At 42.2% G+C, this 24,602-nt stretch overlaps 1 protein-coding gene across 1 annotated transcript in view; it reads right to left on the bottom strand.

Annotated features, from left to right (window-relative positions):
* Window positions 1-24,602, bottom strand: part of LOC119442044 (prolow-density lipoprotein receptor-related protein 1-like) — a 219,829-nt gene that overhangs the window by 38,533 nt on the left and 156,694 nt on the right. Inside the window, 11 exon segments of the mRNA XM_049662961.1 lie at window positions 266-379; window positions 2,301-2,420; window positions 3,443-3,562; window positions 5,012-5,128; window positions 6,659-6,775; window positions 7,172-7,414; window positions 9,849-9,968; window positions 16,483-16,617; window positions 19,217-19,437; window positions 21,288-21,426; window positions 23,103-23,291. Coding sequence (XP_049518918.1) covers window positions 266-379; window positions 2,301-2,420; window positions 3,443-3,562; window positions 5,012-5,128; window positions 6,659-6,775; window positions 7,172-7,414; window positions 9,849-9,968; window positions 16,483-16,617; window positions 19,217-19,437; window positions 21,288-21,426; window positions 23,103-23,291 — 1,635 coding nt within the window.

The following is a 24,602-nucleotide window of genomic DNA, read 5'->3' as shown; positions in this document are numbered from 1 at the left end:
ATCTCATTATATTTATTTTCCAGCATCGAAAAAACTAAACAAATGAGGCTGGCCCCAAACAGAATGTCTTAGTTTATGTAACATGACATGAAGCACACACCACAATAGGCACTCCCAGCCGCAAAAAGCAGGGCAGTAAGTCTCACACCTTCAGATGTTCATTCAAACTCTAAACTTCGAAGTTTCATAATGCCTTTGCATTAAAGATACTTTCATTGTTGAAGGTCAGCAGCGAAGCAGATACGTGATATATTTGAGTTCTTACCACAGTCGTCTTCATCAGAGCCGTCACCACAGTCATCAATTCCATTGCAGAAAAAATTGCTTGCTATGCATCGCTGGCTCTTGCACTTGAACTCATGTGCCTTACAATGATGGCCTAGAAAAAAATGAGCACAACATTAATTTTCCAATCAATTTAGAACAGCAAATGTAAACAAAAGACAAAAAACATTCTGCAGAAGCACACAGGTGTATATACAATGTATGACCATACTGTCCTATGCTAAGCTACGTGCTAAATCCACATTTCGGCAAAAATGCGCATACAAAGACTAGCTTATAAAGTAGCTGGGAAAATAAGTAAATAAATAAAATATTGGGAGTTTTTACATGCCAAAATCGCAATATGATTATGAGGCATGCCATAGTAAGGGGCTCCGGATTAACTTTGACCATCTGGGGTTCTTTAACGTGCCCCTAAATTTAAGGGCATGAGCGTTCTTGCATTTCACCCCCATTTAGAATGCGGCCGCCACAGCTGGTATCGAACCCGTAACCTTGAGCTCAGCAGCGCACCGTCATAGCCACTAGGCTAACGTGGTGGGTTGGCTGCGGCAAAGCTAGAAACTTTGTCTGCTGGCATCTCAAGGCTAAAGAAGAATTAGAGATTTTAATTGTTGAGCTCAGATTATGTTTAGTACATTGTCTCTCAGTGGAATCAGCTGACACAACAGTCTCACCACGTGATCTCAAGCTCATGCCAATACAAAAGCTCGGCTTAACGATGAGTGAAGCGAGGTCAAGACTGTTCGACATGGGCACAGCAGAACAGGCTTAAAGCAGTTTGAATGCCAAAAAAAGGGGAAAGCAGTGATGAGGGCATAGCAATGACAGCACTTGACTGCCAAAGGTCTATTTGTGCAGGCCAACGCACGTCAAATAACATACTCAGTGATGCTACTGGCCCATCCCCTTTCGAAGCAGCTTTTGGAGCAGCCAAAAACGCGTTTTAGAGCAGTAAAATGGACTTTCGGAGCAGGTTTATGAAAGTGATTGCAAACTACATTATATGGGGCTTTTACAGTGGGCAATGTATGTTAAAGCAGGAAGAAGTCACTGGTTCATAAATTCAATCCAAACACTAAAAATTCGGAAGCTTAAACACTAAATTTGGAATCGTTTTGAAAATTTTCAGCGTGGTTTCGCTTCTATAAATGTATCCTTTGGGATGAAGCACTCTTTAAAAAAAAAAAAAAAGGTACCGTTAGTGATATGAAAAATATACTCATTTTTTCATGTGCTGTGATTCACTGATAACCAACTACTGCGATGGTCAACATTGCCGTAGCGGTTTGCTTTCGCTCGTCACGCACAGTTTTTGTTCCGTTTTTGAAAGCCCAAGCAACTCTTTCGGCGCAGAATGGAGCTGATTTCTCATATTTTGCTGAAATGTAGCAGTGTTAGCCTCTCGGTGCAGTTCAGCGCAATTGGCGCAGCGGTAGCATCACTGCATAACTGTTGAAAAAGATTCATGAAGAGACGCCCTTATATTTGACCAGACACACTTCACATATTTCATAAAAGGTGTGGGAAGGCCTCTTTAAGCTTACCTAACCATGCTGTTTTGCAAACTGTGAACACAGAACAGCTCCAGTCCTCCCCAGTGAAACGTAGCATTAAATTCCTAACAGACACATGCAAAATGTGCGATGATGATGCCTTATGCTTGTGATGTGGTTAATTATGCTGTAGGTGATGGCCTTTCATTAAAATTCTCCCACCAATCTTTACTGGTGGCCATAAGGCATGTTGTGCTGAATATGCTGGTTCTTGGCAAATCACTCAAGCCAAGCAGCATTGCTCTTAGTCCGTGCTAGGGAGGGAGACCACCTGGGTAAGCAAAGTGCCAATGGCTTCTCTGCGGCTGCAATATAATTTAGGTGCCCACCTTGTACGAGACAGTTATGACGTTGGTAGCCACAGCTATTTCCTTAACAAGCACCATTCTTAAAATAGTTTACTGACTCAAACCCATGCAAAGACAATGCAACTCCGTCCAGGTAGAAGCAAAGGCTCACACTGAGGGGTGTCCTCGTCTGAATTATCGCCGCAGTCATCCTTTCCATCGCACACACTTGACCCCGGTACACAGAGGCTGTTCTTGCACTTGAACTTCCCGGGTGGGCATGCAAAATGCACTGCAAAAGTCACAGCATCAAAAACAGTTAAAAACGTCAGTAGCTTTACCAGTACAGTCTTACGCAAACATACTATAGAGGAAAATTTGGAACTTGAAGCTGTTAGAACTTGCGCTGCTCGATCTTTTCATTGTATTTGTACGATATCAGTGCATCAGTGTTGAAAATAAAATTTAGAATGTCGCCTTTCTCTACCAAAGAGGCACTATTCTTACCAAGAATATTGCCTCCTTTTTGCACATACTGCAGAGAGACCACACATTACTCTAATTAAACAGCAACTGATACACAACAATAACAAGCAGCTTCACAAGTGTTCTTATTTCGGTATGCCAGTACTGTGGACAGCACTTTCTTTGCACACTGTGGTGTCCATCATGCTACCCAGTGTGAAAGCTCCTCAACAGAAGGAAGGTACAGGCTTTCGACTGATATCCAGCTGACCTAACTGATATCAGGGACTGAACTGTGCAGTGGGCTCAGATAAGTCTGCTTCTGCTGGGCATGCTTCACAGTCTGTCATCAACTAGGAAGTATTGCACCAGTTCCGGAACTGCTGGAAGGAATTGTGCATGTGTTCCAATTTCACAGACCCTGCTGGGCAACGAATTTAAAGTTATTGAGAAGAAAATTTTCAAAAATTCTCTTGCAGCCTAACCTGGTGCTTCACATTGTGCAAAACATTTCTCGGAGCAGATTCTACATGCATGGCATTTAAAAAAGAAAGAAAGAAATAAAAGAAAAAGAAAAAAAAAATGAACATTTTGGCGATACCCTGTTGTTGCAGCTCTGATGTTAAAGAGAGTGCTTAAATATCGGGATAAATTAAGGCCCATGCACATCACGCAGTCCGCACTTTCCATTATTGCCATGCTACAGAATAGCCACCGTGAAAACCCCGTACATATTAGTGCCATCTAGGCAATCTGTGAAATATATTAAGTAATAACTCTGTGATTTAATCTTTCCGCCAAAAATTTACAAAACAAAAGAAGGCACATAATTCACAAAAGTATGCTTACGGCAAAGCTGGTGATCTTCATCTGAACCATCTCCGCAATCATCTTCGTTGTCACACTGGAATGCGCTAGTGATGCAATGTCCATTTTGGCACTGGAACTCTCCTGTTTTACATGCTATATCTGCAAAAAAATTATTGGGAAACAAACATTATGCATCAAACAGTCAAAGAAAAACCTGTTACATATGAAGCCTTAAAAGACAGCGAGTCTAAATTTATTTTCAAAAAGTGGCATCAAATGAATTATCATATATTATGATCATCTCCTACTATAGCGCATTAAAGCATGCGGCTAAGCTGAGCAAGTTTCTCTGAGCTGGCAAAAGTATCGAGTGTTTAAGAAGCCTGTATTAATTACAGCATGAGTGGTGTATTCATCACAAAAATTATAGTGTGAATACTTATACTACGTTGGCACCTGTGATATAATGTTGCTAAAGAGAAGTAACAATGCTTGGCTAGTCTTAATTAAAGGGGTCCTGAACAGCCCTAGGGCTTGGTGAAAAAACACAGTCCGCGGATAGCATACGCTGCTGTGAACATCTCAGCCAAATTTTACTGTCATGCACGGCGCCTGGAGTTCACAAGAAGCACGAAGTCACCTCCTTTCTCAAACACTCTCTTTTCAAACAAGGCCTTCTCCTCACCCATTCCAATGCTGCCGGTTGCTTGCATATGTTGTCATATGCTAGTTTCTATAAAACATTGGACCATCGACCACAATTACGAGCATCGAAACATGTGTGGTAGCCGTAGAGATAAGTGTGAAAAGAAACGTGCTACTCATGCCACTCGGCGCCGCGTGTAGCTATCTAGTACACTGTAGTGCAGCAAAAGGATGAGACACCATGAACTCTACTGTAAGCTGAGGGACAGCCTCCAAGTTTGGCACGTCGTAGGCACCATAACAGAAAGTAGTGGCGTTTATGTGAACATCTAAAATCAAATTTGAACTGCGCACCAAGGTGATGTTCAGTAGGCGGAGCGTTGTGGGCACTGTCCTTCTCCGCCGTAGCCTTTGCAGTGCAAGGCAATGAAATATGGGAGCACGGCGAAAGGGATCATAGGCGATCTTTGATTTCCAATAACTCCGCTGCTGCTGAACGCACTGAAGTACTTTTTGCTGCAAAGCATTTCTGAAATGGTCTATTTGAACGTCAAATGCCTTTCTCGACTTTGACAAAAAGTGGTTCAGGACTCCTTTAAGAGGCTCGCAGGTGTAACTCCATTTTTTAGGATGCGAACTAATTCACAGGACAGTATGTTGTGCAGTGTGTTGCATGACATGTGCCCATTAAGTTCTTCCTTTCTACAAATAAGTTATGCACAAGCAATTATAGCATCAGCAGGAAAGACTATCACTGCAAACAATATAGCTGCAGGGGACAGTTGGTGACCTGTAATCATACACTGAACCCATGTTGTGTAAAGAGCGAGAATGTAACCGTACCATGCAAGCAAGAGTGGTCGTGTTTCATACACATCCCTTCTACGTTATGTCCTTGTCTTCAACATATGCTAACAGAGAGTGGACCTAATGCAAGAAAAGAAAGATGAACAATATACTCACTGCAACCTTCTTCATCTGAGCCATCAGCGCAATCTACATCGCCATCGCACCGCCACTCTTTGTGAATGCAGTGGCCCACAACTTTGCAGTAGAACTCATTAGAACGACATGTTGAGTCTAAAAACGAAAGGGAAGGGAGAGGAAGGCAGAGAAATAAACAACCCGAATTTTAACATCTCACACAATTCTGCTGAAGCTTCTCTGCAATACATCAGTACAAAAAAGTCAAATCTTGATATAACAAAGTTCTACTAGCAGCAAAAAACTCTGTTAAATTGCAAATTTCGGTAATGCTAGGTTTTAATGTTTCAGCAGTAAAAACAAATTTCTAGAGAACTCCTGGTGAATAGTATCTTGTCAGTAAGCACTCATAAACAAATCGCAAAAAAAAGTTGGGCCATAATAGTGCAGTTATGAGTGCCAACGCGTGCAGTGGCACCAAGAGCAATGTATCAATCTGGCTCACTACGCTCGAGATTTGCAAGTGTTGCGTCGCACCGTAAATCTTGTACGCCATGGCTGATTGCGCTTAATGGCCGCAGCCGTCATCAGACGGCAGCCACAAATTAAAAACGATGTAAAAAGATACAGATATTCACCCTGATAAAAAAAAAAAAGCATAATTTTGCCAGAAAGGCTAAGAATTGACGGCGATAGCAAAGAGATAACTATGCGAAGTAAGATTAGTAGTTTTATCGGTGTCATGCGCACTCAGGTAAACATGAACAGATCTCACTTGATGACCACTAACTCTCTGTCACAATGCAATCGAACGCTTTGCACTGCACCATGTCTCGAAAACTTTAGATTACGCTACCGCCAACACTAGATGCATGGGAACACAATGCGTATAAGAGCAACAACCATCTCGGCTCAACCTTTGCACTTGCTGCACATTAACTCCAAGGTACGGCATGTGTGGCCCACATGCAAGGAGGATACGTGTGCTAGGGGGAGAGGGCAGATAGGTGCACATTCCTGAGGATAGTACGGATAGGATAGGATGCATCTGTGGATAGGAGGCAGATGGCGCAACGGCTCTGCTTCCTTCCGTATCCCGGCGCGCATTTGATGGCTGTTTTTTCCACTTAAACTTTTCATGCGGAAGGACGTCTCAAATAAGATTTGCCTCAGCTGAAATTTTTAATAGTGTTTTGCTAGACTTACTGGCCATACGGGCTTTCCAAGTACATTCTTGAAATGGCTGAAAATTTTGTTAAGTCAAAACCATGTCATGAAATTACTTTGTTAAATTCCGAAAAAACACAGTTTTCAACGGTACTAAGATCGGGAAATTAAAATAGTTAGATGCGTCACGAATTTCGTTAAATCGAGGTTCGTTATATTGAGGTTTGACTGTATTTGTTTCTCTCCTCCAAACTTTTGCCTTGTGCATAACACAGATTACAAACTGCAAGAACAGAATTACTGCTGCGGCCAGTGTAATAACTCCAGTGATTATGAAGACAGGCATGCCCAACTGCAATACTTCTAATTTTCGATCTCTGCATCCTATGATTATTAAGACCGTCAATTCCCTTACTACCAAAATGAAAGACCATGACAACCAGTAATGACAACACTAACATCCAGGTTTCTTGGAATGGTAATAAAAGAAATGGAAGATAAAGGAAAGGGAATACATACTGCAGTTGGTCTCATCACTGCGATCCTCACAGTTGAACTCTCCGTTGCAGTGCATAGAAGCCTTGATGCACCTCCCATTTGCACACTGAAACTCGTTGTTCAAGCAACTTCGGCGTTCTGACAATCAAAAAAAAAAAAAAAAGAAAAGCACCAATATTTTTTCAAAAAATTCTTTACAAGATGGCATAAACACAACTACTTGAAATGCCGGTGGATGTCACCTGTTTTTGAAACACTGCGAGAACCAAAGATTCAGCACACAAGCTTCGCATCGAGTATAAGTTGTCCCACAAACTCCAGCTGCATTTTAATTATAGAGGGAAGTCTCGGAGCACCAAAACAATGCTCAAGCAAGAACAGTGCCAGCAGTTCAGGGTTGAAAGTGAGAATTAGCGTTTTCCATACAGTGCACAACAAGCACTTGTATGGTCGCTGCCAAGATTTCCCTCTCACGTATCTCAGAAAAATATAGGACAGCCAATCTGCGAGCCCAAGTAAGTCATGTGCACTCACCACAGTCCTTCTCATCTGAACCATCCCCACAGTCGTCATCAAAGTCACACTGCCAATGGCCAGGCAGGCATCGGCCATTGTTGCAACGGAAGTAAGATGGGTGGCAGCTCATGGCTTCTTCATCGCACGAAGGGCCTTCATCTTCTCGACCTGAGCAGTCGTAGTCGCCATCACAGCGCCAAGCCAAGGGTATGCAGCGGCCAGATGAGCATCGGAATGAATTCGGAGGGCACACTCTGTCAGCTGAAAAGAAAGGGAATGGGAGAAATTACCAAATATTGCCTCTATGACTGGCACGGAGTGTTGAGCTGTGAGAATGCACACCCAATCTTCAGAGACGAGAATATTGGTCATTTTGCTGTAACCATTACATTCACAATGATGCCGTGTGATGCATTCCTGTGCATTCCGTGTGATGCATTATAGTCACAATGATGCCATCTGATGCATTTCTGTGTGACGCACAGGGATGCATTCCGCAGTGCCCTCCTAAATGCTTCAAACCTCTTGTACCGCTATTTTGCACACAACATGGATTGTAACGATTCTCGTGGGCATTTATTTAATTTATTGCTGTGACGTTTCATGCCACTATCACGTGTGCGTAACAATATTGACAGGAATGCAGCCTGAACAGTGTGACTGAAACAATGTACTCTCTAAAATGATGGTGATCACTGCCACAGAAGAAAAGTAGACATTGATAGGTTCAATACATTGGGAGCCCGCTAATACAATTTCCATGGTATGGCGAGAAAAAATGTAATACCTGTGAAACGTATTGCACAAATTTGCTGTGAAAATCATGTCAATGTGACATTAACGCTTTCAGGGTGAATGAAGCGAATGTACGGCGCCGCGAACAAGTCCAAAATGGTCGATGCCATATATTTATGGCACCGTCTGTACATTTCAAAAGCGTGCCAATTTCCTAACTTTTTCTTGCCTGGCATGTGCTGCCACTATGCAGGAATACAGAATTTTTTTTTTCTCGCGCCTCTCTCTTTTGGTTTTCGGTGTATGGTTTGTTTGCTCTGGCGCGTGTACTACCTACATTGGCACGCCCGCGGGCGCGTGGCGGCTTCGGTTTTGTTTCACGGGCGATTTCGGCTGCTTGCACCCGCAAGCAGCCTCTGGCTATCTTGTTACTAATCGCTCAAAGGGTGACTGCCTGTTACTCGCTCGTTTATTGCTCACAGGGGTGCGTATACAAAGGATGCCGTCGTGCATGCATTTCCTTTCTTGGAGACTCACGAAAACTAATTGCCTCTGGTTGGCAATAAGACGAAGGATTAGCGGAAGTTTTGCTTTTCTGATAGGCGCACAACCACAGTTTTCTTGAGTGCGCTCACCTACGCAGTTCGATTACGCTATGGACGCTGAAGAAATATTAGTGTAAGAGCAGGAACATTCGAGACTTGGGAAACACTCGCGTGTGCACATTTTTTTTAAGCCTTTGAACTATGTTATAAAAATGCATCAACTATTTAATTCTTATAAGCTTATTTCCTATTTTTATTGTTGATATTCATGAATAAACAGTAAATATATACCAACGCAAAATATCTTTTTCTCACTTTACGGTCACCCTAGAAAAATTACGGTAAATTTTTTTCGAATTACGTCCCTCTGAAGAATTTAAATCTGCAATAAAAAAAATCAACCCTGGGCGGTCAGCATATGGCAAAAAAAATCTACCTTAAGAGGATTAAATATTAAAACAAGGACACTATGCACGGGTCAGCCTCCAAAGGATTTACAGTCACCAACTGATAATGCGGACTCGATGGGGACCACCTAAAAGTCCAAATTATCGTATTCAGCAGTGACTTGTGAGTGAGTGACTTATTCTAAAAGGGGCCAGAAAGGGAGTGTTGTATTTTGTGATCATCACTTTCAGGGATACCTTATCCTTTAAAAGATTTTGCGTGACTGGCGCTAGATGCATCGGCGTCTATGAGGGAAAGCTTTCCTGGCACAGTGCCAAGCACGCTGTCTTATCAAAGTGCCAGGATCGCTGTCGCCTGTCGACGTGTCTGGTGCTACGATACTGACAGTAGTATCTTCGAAATTGATCGTCTGAGAATCCAGCCCAAGTTTGTCACCATGTTGCTGCGTGCACACGTACTCTTGCCTGTGATCTGGTCAGTCCGTATTTCAACCACTGTCATGCTATCACTATTAGACAAAAGTACAGTCAAGTGCATGCACTGAATTTTTATCCCCTGGCAATGTAACTGAAGTTGATTGAGTTGCGATAGCCAAATGATCAGGTTTTTTTGGCAACAGTCATTGCCATATGCTTCCCTCACGTCGTTGCTGACATTTAGGGTTGAAGCCTCTATTTCAAAACAAGTTTTAGAGCGCAGCTCTTAAGCGCCCGTTCTTGCGGCGAGCGATGGCAGCAGACCTGTCACGAGAGTTTAGATTAGGGGACCTCCTGGCAGCCCACTAATGCTCCTTTTAATTATATTTTTGCCTGCTCAAAACCCAGAAAAGGCTCTTATAGTAACTGCTAACCAGACCTACATTTTAGAAAGGTCCAGCTAGGTCAGGATAAGCTATACTAAGCTAGGGCAAGTCAGGCAATGCAAAGTAATATCACAGTCAAGGAGAGATCATGTTGGGTCAGGCTAAGATTGTGTACAAATTGGAGGGAACATGTAAATGTGCTCACCGCAGTTAGGTGGTTCATCTGATCCATCAAAGCAGTCATTGTCTCCATCACAAGTCCATACATCAGGGATGCAACGACTGTTGTTGCATTTAAACTGATTAGCTGGACAAGTCTTCGGTGCTGCAATAAATGTTTCAATGAGACAACAGCCCTCCCTTCTTTTTTTTTTTTTAATGCTAAGTGAAAAATTATGAAAATGTGTCTTAATAATCACATATTTAACAGAAGCATAAAATTTCCCTTAATGGCTCAATGCTATGGTTCTCCGCTATTAAGCAGAATGTTGCCAGCTCTATTCCCTTACATGGTGGATGTATTTCAATGGGGACAATGAAATGCAAGAATGCTCATGTACTTTGATTTAGATGTTAAAGAACTTCAGATCAAAAAATAAATTTGGTGCACTCCACTATGAACTCACTGGTAGCCACTGTAATGCTTTGACATATAAAACCTGACTGATTACCAGTTAAGACATAAACGTAAAGCTTACTTAACATAAACACAATGCAACACAAAACGTGTGGTAAGTTTAATGTAAATATGAAAAACAACTAGAAAACAGTCATACTAAAGGAACAGGAAAAAATACGACAAGTGAATTGCTCTTTCAAAATTCTATGCATGTCTGGAAGAAAATTACTGCTTAATAACAGAGAAAATTACAGATAGTGAACTTCTTGTTTTTCACACACAGTGCAAATCAACGCACAGACCACATCATTGTGCGATGACATAGATTCTGCAGTATTCTTGCTTATTTGGGTCCTGGCCCTTTTAGTGCTGGAAAAGTGCAGGAAAAGACACTGCCAGGTTAAGGTAACTGGTTTAGGCGAGTTGGTAGCATTCCACGATGGTAGGCTTTTGCCCCTAAATTAGTATGTGCTTATGTTGTCAGGTTTATTAGGCTGGGTGCCACCTACATCCCCCATCATGGATGGATGTCCTCACAGTGTTTATCTAGTTTTCTGTCTGTCCTTTAGTTTGTGCGCAAAAGACTACCGCAGGGCTGGGCAGTATTGAAGATACATGTATCTTAGATACTATCTTAAGATACTCTTTGGGTATCTTGTATCTGTATCATGACACATTTGGCAAAACATGTATCAGTATCTTTATTTTTGACACATCATACGAAGTATTGTGCATTTTAAGATACAAAATACACTCATAGCAATATCCACAAAGACATTCAGAAACCCTGAGGCAAGCAATTCACAGTAGTTCAAGTTTATTCTAAGACAAGACTTGTCGATACGCCCTCCCTTTTTAAACAAATGAATATGATTGAGAAAATAGGATGCTGTGTGGCACTAGTATCATAACTAATACGATTTTACTAGACAACTTCCAAAATTTTGCCACTAAGTGAAATGTTGCAAATGCAGAATGGAAGTCAGGCCAGTGCTTACAGCATACCCTTTTGCTAGAAACATGCTTAGAACCATTTTCGAGTGATACATTCTGAACACGTGCCACGAAATGCATTGCTGTTCCAGCTAACTGTTTGGCAAATATTTTGCAAAGTGCAGAAACATATCATCTGGAACATCTATTTATATCACTTCAGGTATTGAGTACTTTGATTCCACTTTACAAACACCCTGACACAGCTGCTGCTAAATACCTGCACATATGTTCCATAATGAAATAATGCACATTGGTGAGCTAGTTGCATTGTACATGACTTCAAACACAAACAGGCGACCACCAGTTGAAGGTTTATTTTGCACAAGGCAGCTCTTAAACCTTAGGAAAGGAGGAAAAGAGGGAGAAGAAACAAAACTAAAAACCAAGAAATTAAACTAGAAACTAATACCCAAGTGGCTAAGTTTGACATACAATGCATGCCTTAATTGCACTGGTAAGTGATTTCTCTATCGCGCAACCCAACAGATGGGACTCTGATACAAGACGCCCAGCTGCAATGAATAGCAAAGACTTCGAAGATTTCCCTTGCTTGTTCCTCGCAACTAAAAATTCAAAGCCGTAAAAGCAGGCTCTAGACAAGGTAGCAGCGTTTTATAGCATTTATTTTGCTAACTGCGGTCACACCTATGCCTTTGCACTGGCATGCTGTTTGAAGTCAGCTGGCCTACAAGGCACTATTTGCCAGATTATGCTACGGCAACTGCACAAAATTCGGTCAGCAGTTGACCATTCGTAATAATTTGAATATGACATGGAACAACATGGCTGCTGTCACAACTAACGAGCACCATCACCATCATCCTATTTACGTCCCCTGCAGGATGAATGAAGGCCTCTCTCAGCGATCTCAGATTATTCCAGCATCGCACCTGCTGACCCCATCTTATGCTTGCAAATTTCTTAATTTCATCACACCACCTAATTCTCTGCTGTTCTCAACTGCGCCTCCCTTTCCTTGGCACCCATTCCGGTGGTTATTTGTCTCATGCATGACATGCCTGCCCAGGTCCTTTCCTCCTAATCCTAATAGAATATCGGCTGCCCCTATTTGCTCTCCAATCCACACCACTGGGAATACAGAGGTTTGGATTGTTACTCCTAACATTTTTTGTTCCATCGCGCTTGCATGGTCCTTAACTTCTTGTCAAGCTTCTTTGCTAATTCCAAGCTACTGCCCCATATGTTAGTACCAGTAGAATGCAATGACTGTACAACTTTTTTTTTCAAGGACAGCAGTAAGCATTGTCATGACTTGGTAATGCCTTTCATGTGCCTTCTAACACATTTTTGTCTTTTATAAGCTTTTTTTCTCATGATCTATCAGCAATAGGGTACAACATTGAGCTACAGTGGAATCTCGATACGATTCTGCACAATATGTTTTTTGGGATAATACAATTTTCGGATTATAAGATTTATTTTCCAGTTCTCGTGAAGATCGTATCGAGAATCCACTATAGTTGGTATTGCATCTTGCAGAAAAAACAGTGCGAGAAACGAGGATTACACAACTCTCATGTTGTGTGTGTCTTAGTCCCCATTTCTCTTACAATTTCTGCAAGCTTCTTTCTCATGATTGGGGTTAACTGCGAACAATTGGTCTAGATTACCGTAGCTTTGCGTATATTCTAGAGGCTGACTGCCAACCATAAAATCTAGTTTTCTTGCCAGGCTACTTAACAATACTTTTCTCTTCTGCATACTCATCTGCAACCCTATATTCTCATGCTCTGTCGGCTAAGGTCCACAATAATTTGTTGCATGTCATCTCCATCGTTGCTGAACAGGACAATGTCACCTGTAACCCACAGGTTGCCGAGATATTCGCTGTTCATTATCGCTCCTAATCCTTCCCAATCTAATAGCTTTAATATTTCTTCTAAGCATGCAGTGAATAGCACTGGATATATTGTCTCTCCTTGCCTGAATCCTGTCATCATTGGTGTTTTTGTTGTTGTTTTTTCCTTCACTTTTTTATGCAGAATTAACGTAGCTTGCCCCATAAGGTCTATTTCGCAACTCAAATGAACTGCAGGGGGTGCTGCGAAAACTGGCCGCGTCTGGCTACACTGTGCAACATGGCGGATATACGGAAGTCCCTGTGTCACCGAAACCGCTGTGTTTGATGTACAGTACACTGTAGTTTGATGATTTTCGTGCAGTGTGATGCCGGTTTGCGCTGTTTTGTGGAAGGAAAGCGAGTAGCTTACGCCGACCAAATCATTTTAGCCGATCTGAGAGAGGCACAGTGGGTAAGGAGGCTGAAGTGGCTGCACGGTGTGCGCAAACATCTGGTGTGACAGCAGACCCGCACGAGATTCTGATGAAAATCACCGATGTATTCTTGAAACCATTGGTCGTGGAACCGAAGTACCCGTGCACTGTTGGAGGGTCGGAAAAGTACAAGCACGTTTCTGCTGCTTTGATTCACTGTTAAGGCGCGGATAGATAGTCCGGTGTTTCGAACGTGCGAGACAGCGGCCGGAGAAGTTGGATACGTCATGCTGGCCTCGCCAGGATTGCCGAAAACTTACAACCTGCTCAGTTTGGCACGTTTAACATGGCCCGCAACAGTGCAGCAACTTGCTCGATCAGCTGTTGCCGCTGTACATGCGGATAACTGCGCAGCCGGTGCGCACTTTCTCATTGTTGTTGCCTTAACACATTTTCGTTCGGCGAAAGCGAAAACTCTGCACGCTCTTTTCAGTCCAGAGAGCAAGCGAACCTAAAGTAAAGCTTTCCACTTTATCGCGAGCATGCACTACGAATCTGTGGCAAACCTTTCCCGGTACTTTTGCGTTCTTGTTATCTATTTTACATTCAAGATTTGCCCAACGTGACTGCTGCTTCACTTAGCTGTAGTTATTGCAGTAGTTGGCGCATTGTTTCTCTTGTAGAGAACAAAACGATAAATAAGAAACCGAAAGATCTGCTTACTACTATAAAAACACATTTGCACACCATGTACAGGTATGGCTTGTGCTGCGTGGCCTGATCATGACTGATTACTCCCCGCTGTCTACGAACATGTCGCTTATGGCTGCTGTGTAAACCAATGAAATAAAACAAATGTTTCCGTGTAAATTAATGCTAACTAAGCTACCGCATTATGAATCTAATTATTTTCCATGCTATAATTTGGTAATTGCTATAATTGCTATAATTTACGTATCCTGCACTTTAAGTGGCCAAAACTACATGTGTTTGCTTCTGAACTGCCAATTTATTTCAGACACTGATAAGATACACAATTGCTTGGATAATTACGCATTTTCAAATGAGTGCCTACTAATTCGCACTAGTTACACGGGTAGCGAGTCCAGGTTGCAAGGAAGGCGTACCGCTATGCCACCCCATAGTTATTTTGCACGCTGGCGCGTACATGTTGTGCTTACATAGAGCGATTTATCGACGTTACCCGGGAGTACCTGAAACTTGGATGTACCGATTTTCGCTGATGTACCATACTCGGTAGTTCCACGTTGTGTGCCGCATGTATCCGATGTAACAGCTTGAATCAAGGAAAGCTTGAGTTCCGCGGCGCCATTTGCATCATTGCTACAGACGAATAGTCGTCGTTAGCAAACTTTCCCGTATTACACCACGTTCCGAGAATCACATACCCTTATATGGGTTCAAACAGTTGTGCCCAGCGCTTTGAAGTATCATAACTTCTCTCGTTTTGATTTCATTCTTTGCACTATAGTTCCATTGCTGGTTTCCTCTCCATCACCTCTATACAATAGGTTGTTGCCCCACCTCGATTTACCCTTTCCTCTGATGCTGTCCCCACGTCTGTGAACGTAATATTTACAGGTTGATTACGTGAAACATTTGCACACTTATTTTTCACTGTGAGCCAGCGTTTGTTGAAAAGTGTAAACATTTTTTCATGCTCTTCCAATGCCCTCTCCTGAGAATGCCAAAGATGAGTTGTCAAAAGTGGGCGATCGCCGATCCCTCCTGCACAGTTTGCGAGCATATTTTCATGAAGTTTCTAGTGAAGAGGTGAGCGCGGCTATGGACAGTCAGCATGCTCTCTTAGGTGGAACATTATCAGATGTTATATGATTTATCGTTTCTTCATCTGACGGGTACGAAGTCAAATCAAGATGCGCGTCTTGCAAAAACATTATCAACGACGCGTACTTCTCCACCTAAAACTTAACATTCACTTAAAATTATGCACACTTTGACCATTACTACAATCCCACAATATCATTGTCATGATGGTAATAATGAAGATATGAGCATATCATTTGAAATGGGGTGGTGGCATATGTCACCAAGTTTGTTCTTTCAAGTTTATGGTGTGTCTACATCTTTCAATACCCCAATACTCCAGGCTACATTTACTATTGTTCATGATGTAGAGAAACTAAAAGAACATAGCATGAGATTCTGTTTATAAACATTGTCATGTCCGCAAAATGTGTGCAATCTATTCAGTGCTTAATACGCAGACTATGCCCCGAACCTTAGTGTGGGACAATTGCAAATATGTACAAACAAAAACATAGCAACAGAGGACACTGACACACTTTGTGATTGGATAAAAGTAGTGCATTGTACCGAGTGTAGAGGCTGCATGGGAAAATCGCTGATTGCGCAGCGTACCTGTGTTGATCTGATGCAAGGCCGACAGGCCCCAAAGACTGTTGCAGAATGGCGATACTATAATGACTGGTTAGAATGTGAAAAAGAATTCTTATCTGTTACCAAAGGAAATTTGAAAGGAACAACATCTGCTTGCGGGAGATGCGATATTTGCAAGTAAACACCTGTAATATTGCAGAAGCCCCTGTAGTCTAGCTATAATGACGAATTAACTAATGTATCGAAGTATCTTAAGATACAAATGGCAAGTACCATATCAGATATATTTCATTTGCTAGTAGTACCTTGTATCTGTACCTAAAATACTTATAGGCTCAGTATCTTGTAAATGTCATGATACATTTGCAAAGCATCTTTGCTCAGCCCTGGCCTGACGTCATGAAATGCCGGGTTAAGGTGTTGCTTACTTTTTAACACCAATCTTAATTCTAGTTTTTACGAATAACCAATTAACTAGTTTCAGCAAGACGGCATAATCTTCTACCATCACTAGAAGCCAGTGTGACAAACTAGAGAAGCTGCAACGATAGCTTCAGTGCACAGGCTTAACAAAGTATTAACAAAAGAGTAGACAACAAATTCTTACGGCAGTTGAGTTCATCCTCGCCTCCCATTGTGCAGTCAATGTGGCCATCACAACGCGATGCCACTGATATGCAGTATGCCTGTGATGTCCCATTACCAGGGCATTTAAATTGGCTTGGCAAACAGGTATATTTGTCTGCAAGAGAATGTGCATAAATTAATTTTTCTTATAAAATGTTATCACTGCTGGGTTCATGTCCCTGTACATGGCAGAGAACACTTCGACAAACTGCAGGGGAAAAAAAGGGACTGGTGGAAGGGCAATGACAATTGACATACATAATATAGGCTGAGGAGAAGTTATACAGTAGCAGAGCACACTATGGTGGGAAAAAATATATATCACATTTATGGAAATGAAATTATGTATAGAACAGACTTTTCTGTTAAGTTGCAACCAGGTTCAAAGCTGCGCACTTGCTGTATGTACCATTAGGATTACTCATTGTAAGATGTAGCTGAAAGTGCAGCATTATTTTGAGATGTAGCCAACTATGGAACATTCTGTAGCTATCAAACTGAATGTCTGAAAATAAATTATGCTAATGCCACACGTATTGGCGAGTGTAGGAATAAATATTTTATTTTGTTGTTGCCCATGCATGATTGTGTTGTAGGGAACCACTGCATGGCGAACATAGACCAAGAAGAGAAAGACACAACACTTCGCTGGTCTGTCTTGTCTTTGCGCTGGTTCCCTGAAATGCAAGCATACCAACTTTCCCAGCTTGCCATTCCTCTACAAATTATGGCCAATTCTGGCCTGCTAAGTGCATCTACTTGATTTTTTCTTGAGCTTGAGGTTGCGTAGTCAGCAAAAATACATGCTGTGGCTACATGGCTGGAGCTGTTACTTTTTACAGAACTTTCGAAGCGCTTTTCATATTGAACATTATATCTCAAATTATTTTCATTGCACAGCTGTCTATGTTAATTTGCCCTTGACAAAAGAAGCCATGTTCTGGTTGTGCCGTGCGAAAGGGGTAGGTAAAGGTCTGAATTATCAATAAACTAAGAACAACTCAAACATGGTGCAGGATATGAAAATGGAATTGTTTTCCTTCGAGTTGCGAGCCCATTGTTTTCTGAATACAGTCAATTCCAATGATAACAAGAGTATGACAGCAAATGACGGAGTGCAAAAGAAATCATGGAATATGGCAGGGCACTTTGAAACAAGGACATAACACAGATGATTAAACTACCAGCCCACTAGTACGTCTTAAAGAAATGGCACTGGAATGGAGCCATTATGTTATGTTATCGCAGCCAGGACTTGAAGCCTATCAGTGATATATCAAATCTTATCAATACTCTATCATGAAATAGAGTATTCCACTAGAGCTACGCATCTCTTTCATTCACATAGGTATTGGCATTGAGCGTGCCATATTTATCCGATTACAAAGCAGTCACGATTATACGGTGAGAGTGCATTTGGGGGACCCAAGAAAGGGAACTTAAGTAAGCACACTAATATAAGGTGATATAGAGTAGCCAATGGATTATTCAGACTCGACGGGAATTGCCAGAAATATTGAATAATTGGAAACACCCAGAATAATTGGAATAATCGGTGCAGGTTATATGCAAACTTATCGTGTAACTTTACAGCAGCAAATGATTGAAGGTATAACAGAGCAACAAAAAACCAAAGAACACTTAGATCTTTTTTTTTGTCCTCGTTCAAGAATTTACGCTGTTATACCTTTCACCACGCAAAACCAACTAGTCGAACCTTTCACACTGCGAAATTTGTGCTGCCGTGAAATCACACCGTAAGGCAAAATTCACATATAACCCGCACCCCACCTTAACTGTTAAAAATTTTCAAATTCTTGGTGCAGGTTACACGTAGAAAAGTACAGTACTGCCTCATCTGCCAAGGTTTATTAAATAAGTTGCTCCAATTTCTGCTGCCGTCTAAAATCTGGACCGTCGGAAACGTGGCGCTGCTGCTGCCACATTAAAACAGTCACTGAGCCTACCGGCCTCGCAATAAGGCTAGGGGTGGGGGACTTAAAGGCTAAGGATTCTGGCCTCATATTCGAATGAATAAGGTAGTCCCAATGTATTTTTGTCATGCCGGTACACGGTGCCAGCATGTACATGTTATGCTGTGCGATGACCATGCTGTAATTCCAGCTGAAATTGGCCCCACATGATTGTGAATTCAAGTGCGAACCTCATGGTGCATGTTTCTGCCATGATAACACTGTAGCTATTGCATGGCATAAAACAGGTGCGACCATGTCTGGCTACACAGTGACAAAAGTATATCAACAATACATCCTGTCTAGTTACCGCCTAGATGTCAACACCAAACCCATTTTGAGCACTATCTCTTGGAGGTTGGTCCTCGGTGGGCTTAACTTATGATTTGCACTGCCCACTATGCATGCGACTCATTGCACTGTGTTCTCACTAACAACAAACCTATTCTAGCATTTGTTTGTAATGCCTTGTAATGGTCAAAATACTTACCTTACCGTAATGCCCACTAACACAAATAAAAGGCATGATTTTTGCTGCTCTTATTTGATCTTTCACCTGACACCTACCTAAAAGTTTACAGTGATCACGCTCCGAAGTGGTAATAGATGCAAGATCAATACAATTCTACACAGTAACGCTGTGAAATCAAATAAAACTATATGCAGTTGCTTGAAAAACTGCTACACTGAATATTTTTGCACAAGCACAACACCTTACAAGTCAGACGGAGGTAAACCTACCACAGTCGTGTTCGTCATCACCCCCTGTGCATTGTGGCTTGCCGTCACACAACTGACTAGGCTGGATGCACTGTTCGTCAGCGCACTGAAACTGGCCAGGGCTGCACAGGAATGGCGGACAACTGGCTGGCTCATCAGATCCATCGCCGCAATCATCCTGGGTGTCGCAGCGCCACAGCGAGGGGATGCACTTGTATGTCTTCTCACATACAAACTGCGAACTGTAGAAAGAAGAAAAATAGAGATCACGTTCGACATCAAATCGCACCTTGTAGGTGAACGAGTAAAAACAAGAGAATTTATTCTGTCTTCTGGATACATCAGTCTGTGTGGCACTGGTGCATTTCTTCACGAATGCCTGGTTTTGAGGCTAGAGTGTATTTAATGCCCTCTTAGGCTATAATAACACAACACAACTTTCAGTAGCTGGATACAAGAGGTGATCTACTCAGTTCCTTTCTGTAATTTGTGGAGATCAAAGCGCATCCCGGTGCCTTTGTGTGGGCGTTCGCCTTCCCTACGCCTCTCCCTTTCCACTCACAACGGTTGTTGCGGGTGGCCTTTTCCACGAACTGGTTTGCAATTGTGGCGCTCACGCTGCTGGCCGCAGCGGCGTGACCGACAAAATGCGCGCGCAAAAGACCTCTCCAGGACAGCACATGGTATGTGCACGTTTTTCCTCTAGCCCCCTTGTTTGGGCCTCATTTGGACTTGAGCTCATCTGCGGTGCCTTGCACCTACGGTGAAGCGCGTACCTTGTGTTGCTCCTTTTCCAAATGATAAACCGAATAGTGCCTCCAATAAGTGCAACTCGGTCGTACTATGCCAAGATGCACTTATCGGAGGTCCAAGCAGACAGATATAGCCCTAGCTCTCGTGAATGGGTCCATTGGTTATTGCAGAAGCACGCAGCATAGCCGCGGGGACACTTTTCCCTAGCAGCGAGTTGCGGGAAGGCATCCTCCCGCAACGTGTTAGCAGCGTCCTTTTCTGTATTTTTCGCCCTTGGCACGGGAGCCCCTGTGATTCCCACACCACCACGGAACTGGGTGTTTGTGCAGTGCTGAGTGTCGCTGGAGGCAAATAAACTGTTTTAATTAACGGTCTGAGCGCACGCACAGCCGCGCACTCAATCATGTGAAGAGACGGCCGACACGGCCCTGTGGCTTGCTAAGCCCGAATCCGCGGTGGTCGGTACTCCTATGAGATACCAGACCCCCACAAGTTCTGGTGGAAAGGTACACACAACATTATCAGCACTGCATAGTTAGCTCTCCTTGTTACCAACATGACACAATGCACTGCCATGCCAGATCAAAATTTTCTCTCTAAATGCTAACAATCCTGTGAAGAACAAGCTGCTTGATAGCACTGTAAGAAGTTATGCTTGAATTGACCTTTAGTTATACAGACACAAAGATTTGACATTACCATTGACTGGCACTAATGTTAACTCTTACTCATTGCAGCAACATGTGTGACATGCTTTGTCTCAATACAATGTCTACCCCAAGCAACTTCAGAAATTCCTGCAGAAATGATTTCTTTAAGTAGACAAGACAGCATACATGCCACAAACAATATTACTAAAAATATAAAGGGTCGCAAAACCAGAACCTTAGTGCTATTACTAACACCAGTCACTGTTTCTCGCTTAGCTTTTGCAACAACTTGTCTTGATGGTTTGTCGCTATGAGCTGCTGCTATGATTATATTGTTGCTATGATAACCATAAGCAAAGTTCAAGGTTTCCACTGCTAATAGTGGCAGCAAGGTTCTGCTTAATGGCCTATTATAATTTTTTTCAAAGTGACCCAAACAAAGTATGTACATGGTACAATTCCTGTGCCCTTCTATTTCACTGTAGCATAGTAACATTATTGACAATATGGAAATGTATGCTAGCTTCTATAAAATTGGTTTTTGGCTTAACCAGGCTTAATCAAATTGTTGTGAAAATCAATTGGGGTGCAAAAACCTATTGAAATCAGGCTTTACTTTATTAGAAAGGCACTACAAATTTCCTCTACTTGGCAATGTGAGGCTACAGCGCATTGCACATGTGCCTCACCTGGTGCAGTTGTTCTCACAAGACACAGAGTCCCCTTGCAAGACATAATTTTCAGGACATGCGCAGGTGGATTTGCCGCCAGCTTTGAGCAGGCATAATGTTGCACAGCCGCCATTATCCTGGCAGGGGTTGTCAGGCACTGCAGGTACAGAAAGGAAAGTGTGCACAACAAGCACAACATTTGTGAAGCCATGAACACAACTGATACACAGTGATAGTGATAGCAGAAAGATACAAAAAAAAAAAAACTGGCTGTTATACTTACCACACACAATAGGGAAAGTCAAAGTGAAAGCAACACACTTTACACTTATTACCTACCCTTTCGGGGCAACACACAAAATTATGTGAGGCGATGGTCGATGTGGCCCTGTGTCTAGCTGCACCTGAACCCCCGAAGGTCAGTACTCTTGTGAGTACTCAAGATCAACACACCCTATACCACCACTATCCCCCATAGCAACCACCGAAAAAGGGAAAAATAATACAGCTCATATAACTTGAACATTGCTGTAAGCTCAAATTATTGCATACAACGATGCATAAATGCTCATAAAATCAACCTCACACAATTGTCGGCACAATGCAAAGTTACAGAAGCATTCTAGATCACGCTGATTCGCTGGCAGCTGTAGCCACCACCATGGCCACGCTGGGCCTAGTTGATTCGATGTTTGCTACAAGCTTCATGCTGTTCAGTGTCATGTTTTTCATTGGAAGAATTCACCGCTGTCAGCAATGGTGCAGACTCGGCCTTTGTAATCCTCGTCGATGGCTTCGAAGCGCGGAAAGCACCATGCGTTACATAATGCCGGTTCCCAAAAGTCAGCTTCGACGCAATATAGCACTGTTACGCGGTGAAGCATAAGCAATGTATTGCAGTGAAGCATACCAACAGTGAAAGGGGGCCACTGTTACAGGACACAGAATGTATTATATTATACATGTTCATTCACCATCTCCTGACACAGCATGAGCACTGATACACCTAATAAGTGTACTGGCAAGCCTTCAGAGCTATTTCGGACAGTGTCTGTGGCGATTTGAGCCCTAAAAAGACATGCATTCATGTTTTTGTATGTTTTTACGGCCCCTAAGGAGTTCGAAAGATCGGTTGTGACTGTACAGAATAAAACACAGTGTATCAAGTAGTGCAACATTTTATTACATAAAAGGTTACCACTTGTTCAAATGAAGATGTCAAACTGGGATAATCAGTTAATGATATCTGAGGGTGACTAAAATGTTCATTGCAACCAAGGTTGATGAGGAGAGTGGAATAGTCTGGACACATAAAGAAATATGTGAACTATGCCAGCATAAAGGCAGCAACGATAATACATTTACAAAGCTATTGTCCTCTCCATGACAACCATGCACAAGTGGGATGCTAAAGGGAAAAAATTCAAACACAAAAACCTGCAACAATTTTTTTTTCATTATATGGAATAAATAAGAGTGTAGTGCATTTCTCCCTATAGAGAATGCTGTATCAAGCTTCACAGCTCCAGTCAATTACACCAGTTTTATTCTACCTTAAGCACAATCTTCCGATTTTACTTCTGTGTTTTGAGCTTTTCTGCTCAGGTTCGAAATGATAATGACAGTACAAGTTTGATGCAGGATGAAGTGAACTGCCTTAAAAAACGTAGCCAGATGCTATCGAGAATGATCTTGAAATCAAGATGGTTAAGAAGGCGTGGCAAACGATAGCACAAATTGATGTAAAAAACACATAAAAAACAATGAACCCATGCAGAAACAGAAAAGGGATGTTATAAGAATATTTCAGTCACAGAATGTTGATCAACTTACTTGGTCTCTGCCTCAGAGGGTGTTGCACCTGGATGTCCATAGGTCGAATAGCAGTGCGAACTAGTGTGGTGATGTTAGAGCAGTTGTTTTTGTTGCAGTACAGCACTGCTTTGCTTTCCCAGTCAGTCCAGTACAGTTTGTCTTCAAACAGTGTCATAGCAAATACATGGTGTAATGGAGATGAGGGCCCTAAAAAGCAAGAGTGCAGTAACAGTCATTGTGAAAGCTGCAAAAGCCATGGCATTCACTGAAATGTTCAGAATGTGCTGTTATTGGTGACTGCAGGAGTACACTTAAGTGCACTGTGCAGTTGTCACAACATCTACCATTAGCTGCTTCCATCAAATGTAGTAGAGGCTTCTACTATATAGAAATGACTCTTCGCCCAGTAATATATCAATTAGTTCAGAGCAACAATCTAACAGTCTATTACATGATGTTCCTCTGCATTCATTAGACAGTTTAAGCTTCATATACGTGGGTGTTTTGTAAGGGCGCACAAATATCAATAATTTCGAATAAGAATCGAATATGAATACTCAACTGGAAATATCAAATCGAATATAAAATAATCATATGCACATGCATTTATTAACAAGTTTGGTTATTTTAACGCATTGGATCATTGCCATCACACTCTCAACAGTAAAAAATTAGACTAGTAAGCCGTTAAACTAAATGATTGTGTTTTTGACTTACGTTCACATGCAAAATTGAGTAATTCCCGTCAACTGCCTGTTCTTGCCAACCTGTGCATTAGTATTATAAAGCATCAAATGCCCATAAACTCAACGGCGTTAGACCTTGCGCCAGTTGTCGCTCATTGCATTTGCTGTCAAGTAATAAGCTCAGTATTGGAACTGGCGATGTAAAGGTAACAAATGAGCAAGGAAAAAGCTGCGCTGACATCCAACCAAAACAAAATGGTTTTGTATTGTTTGCTATGACTGTTGCTTAGAAAAGAACTGCAAAAACATTGTCTTTTCTTTTTCCTTTGTGTTGTGCCACATGCAAGCAAAACTTCGGCAGCACAGTTTGTGCAGCAAGCTCCTTCTGTTGTTTTCCTTCTGAGTGAAACATATGACCGACTCACAGTTGTCGAGATACTGCACTTGCAAGAATATAGTGCAACCACTAATGTAATGGGAGGTATACTACATTGTATTACAGGAAGAAGGAAGACAGCACCTTCGATTGCATGAAAAAATGTTTTGATTTTAACTACAACTAACTATGTGTAATGCAGCCATACTCGTTTAGAATAGTGCCCTTTAGCATGCCATGATGCGTGCAGGCATAGTGGTATGCTAAAATGCCCATCGCGGAACAACCATCGCCAGTGAGATCTACATACTACAAGCCCCAGCTTTCGCTCGGGCGTGTATCACGGCAGCAGATCGGCCTTTGCTCTATTCTGAATTGTTGTGAAAGGCATGCGATACGCACACGGAGGCGCGACATGGGCATGCGGCGGGGAGCTGGCCTATTTGCATAGTGAGG

Source organism: Dermacentor silvarum, chromosome 2 (assembly GCF_013339745.2).
Source record: "Dermacentor silvarum isolate Dsil-2018 chromosome 2, BIME_Dsil_1.4, whole genome shotgun sequence".
NCBI classification, from domain to species: Eukaryota; Metazoa; Arthropoda; class Arachnida; order Ixodida; family Ixodidae; genus Dermacentor; species Dermacentor silvarum.
This window is presented reverse-complemented; position numbering and strand designations above follow the sequence as displayed.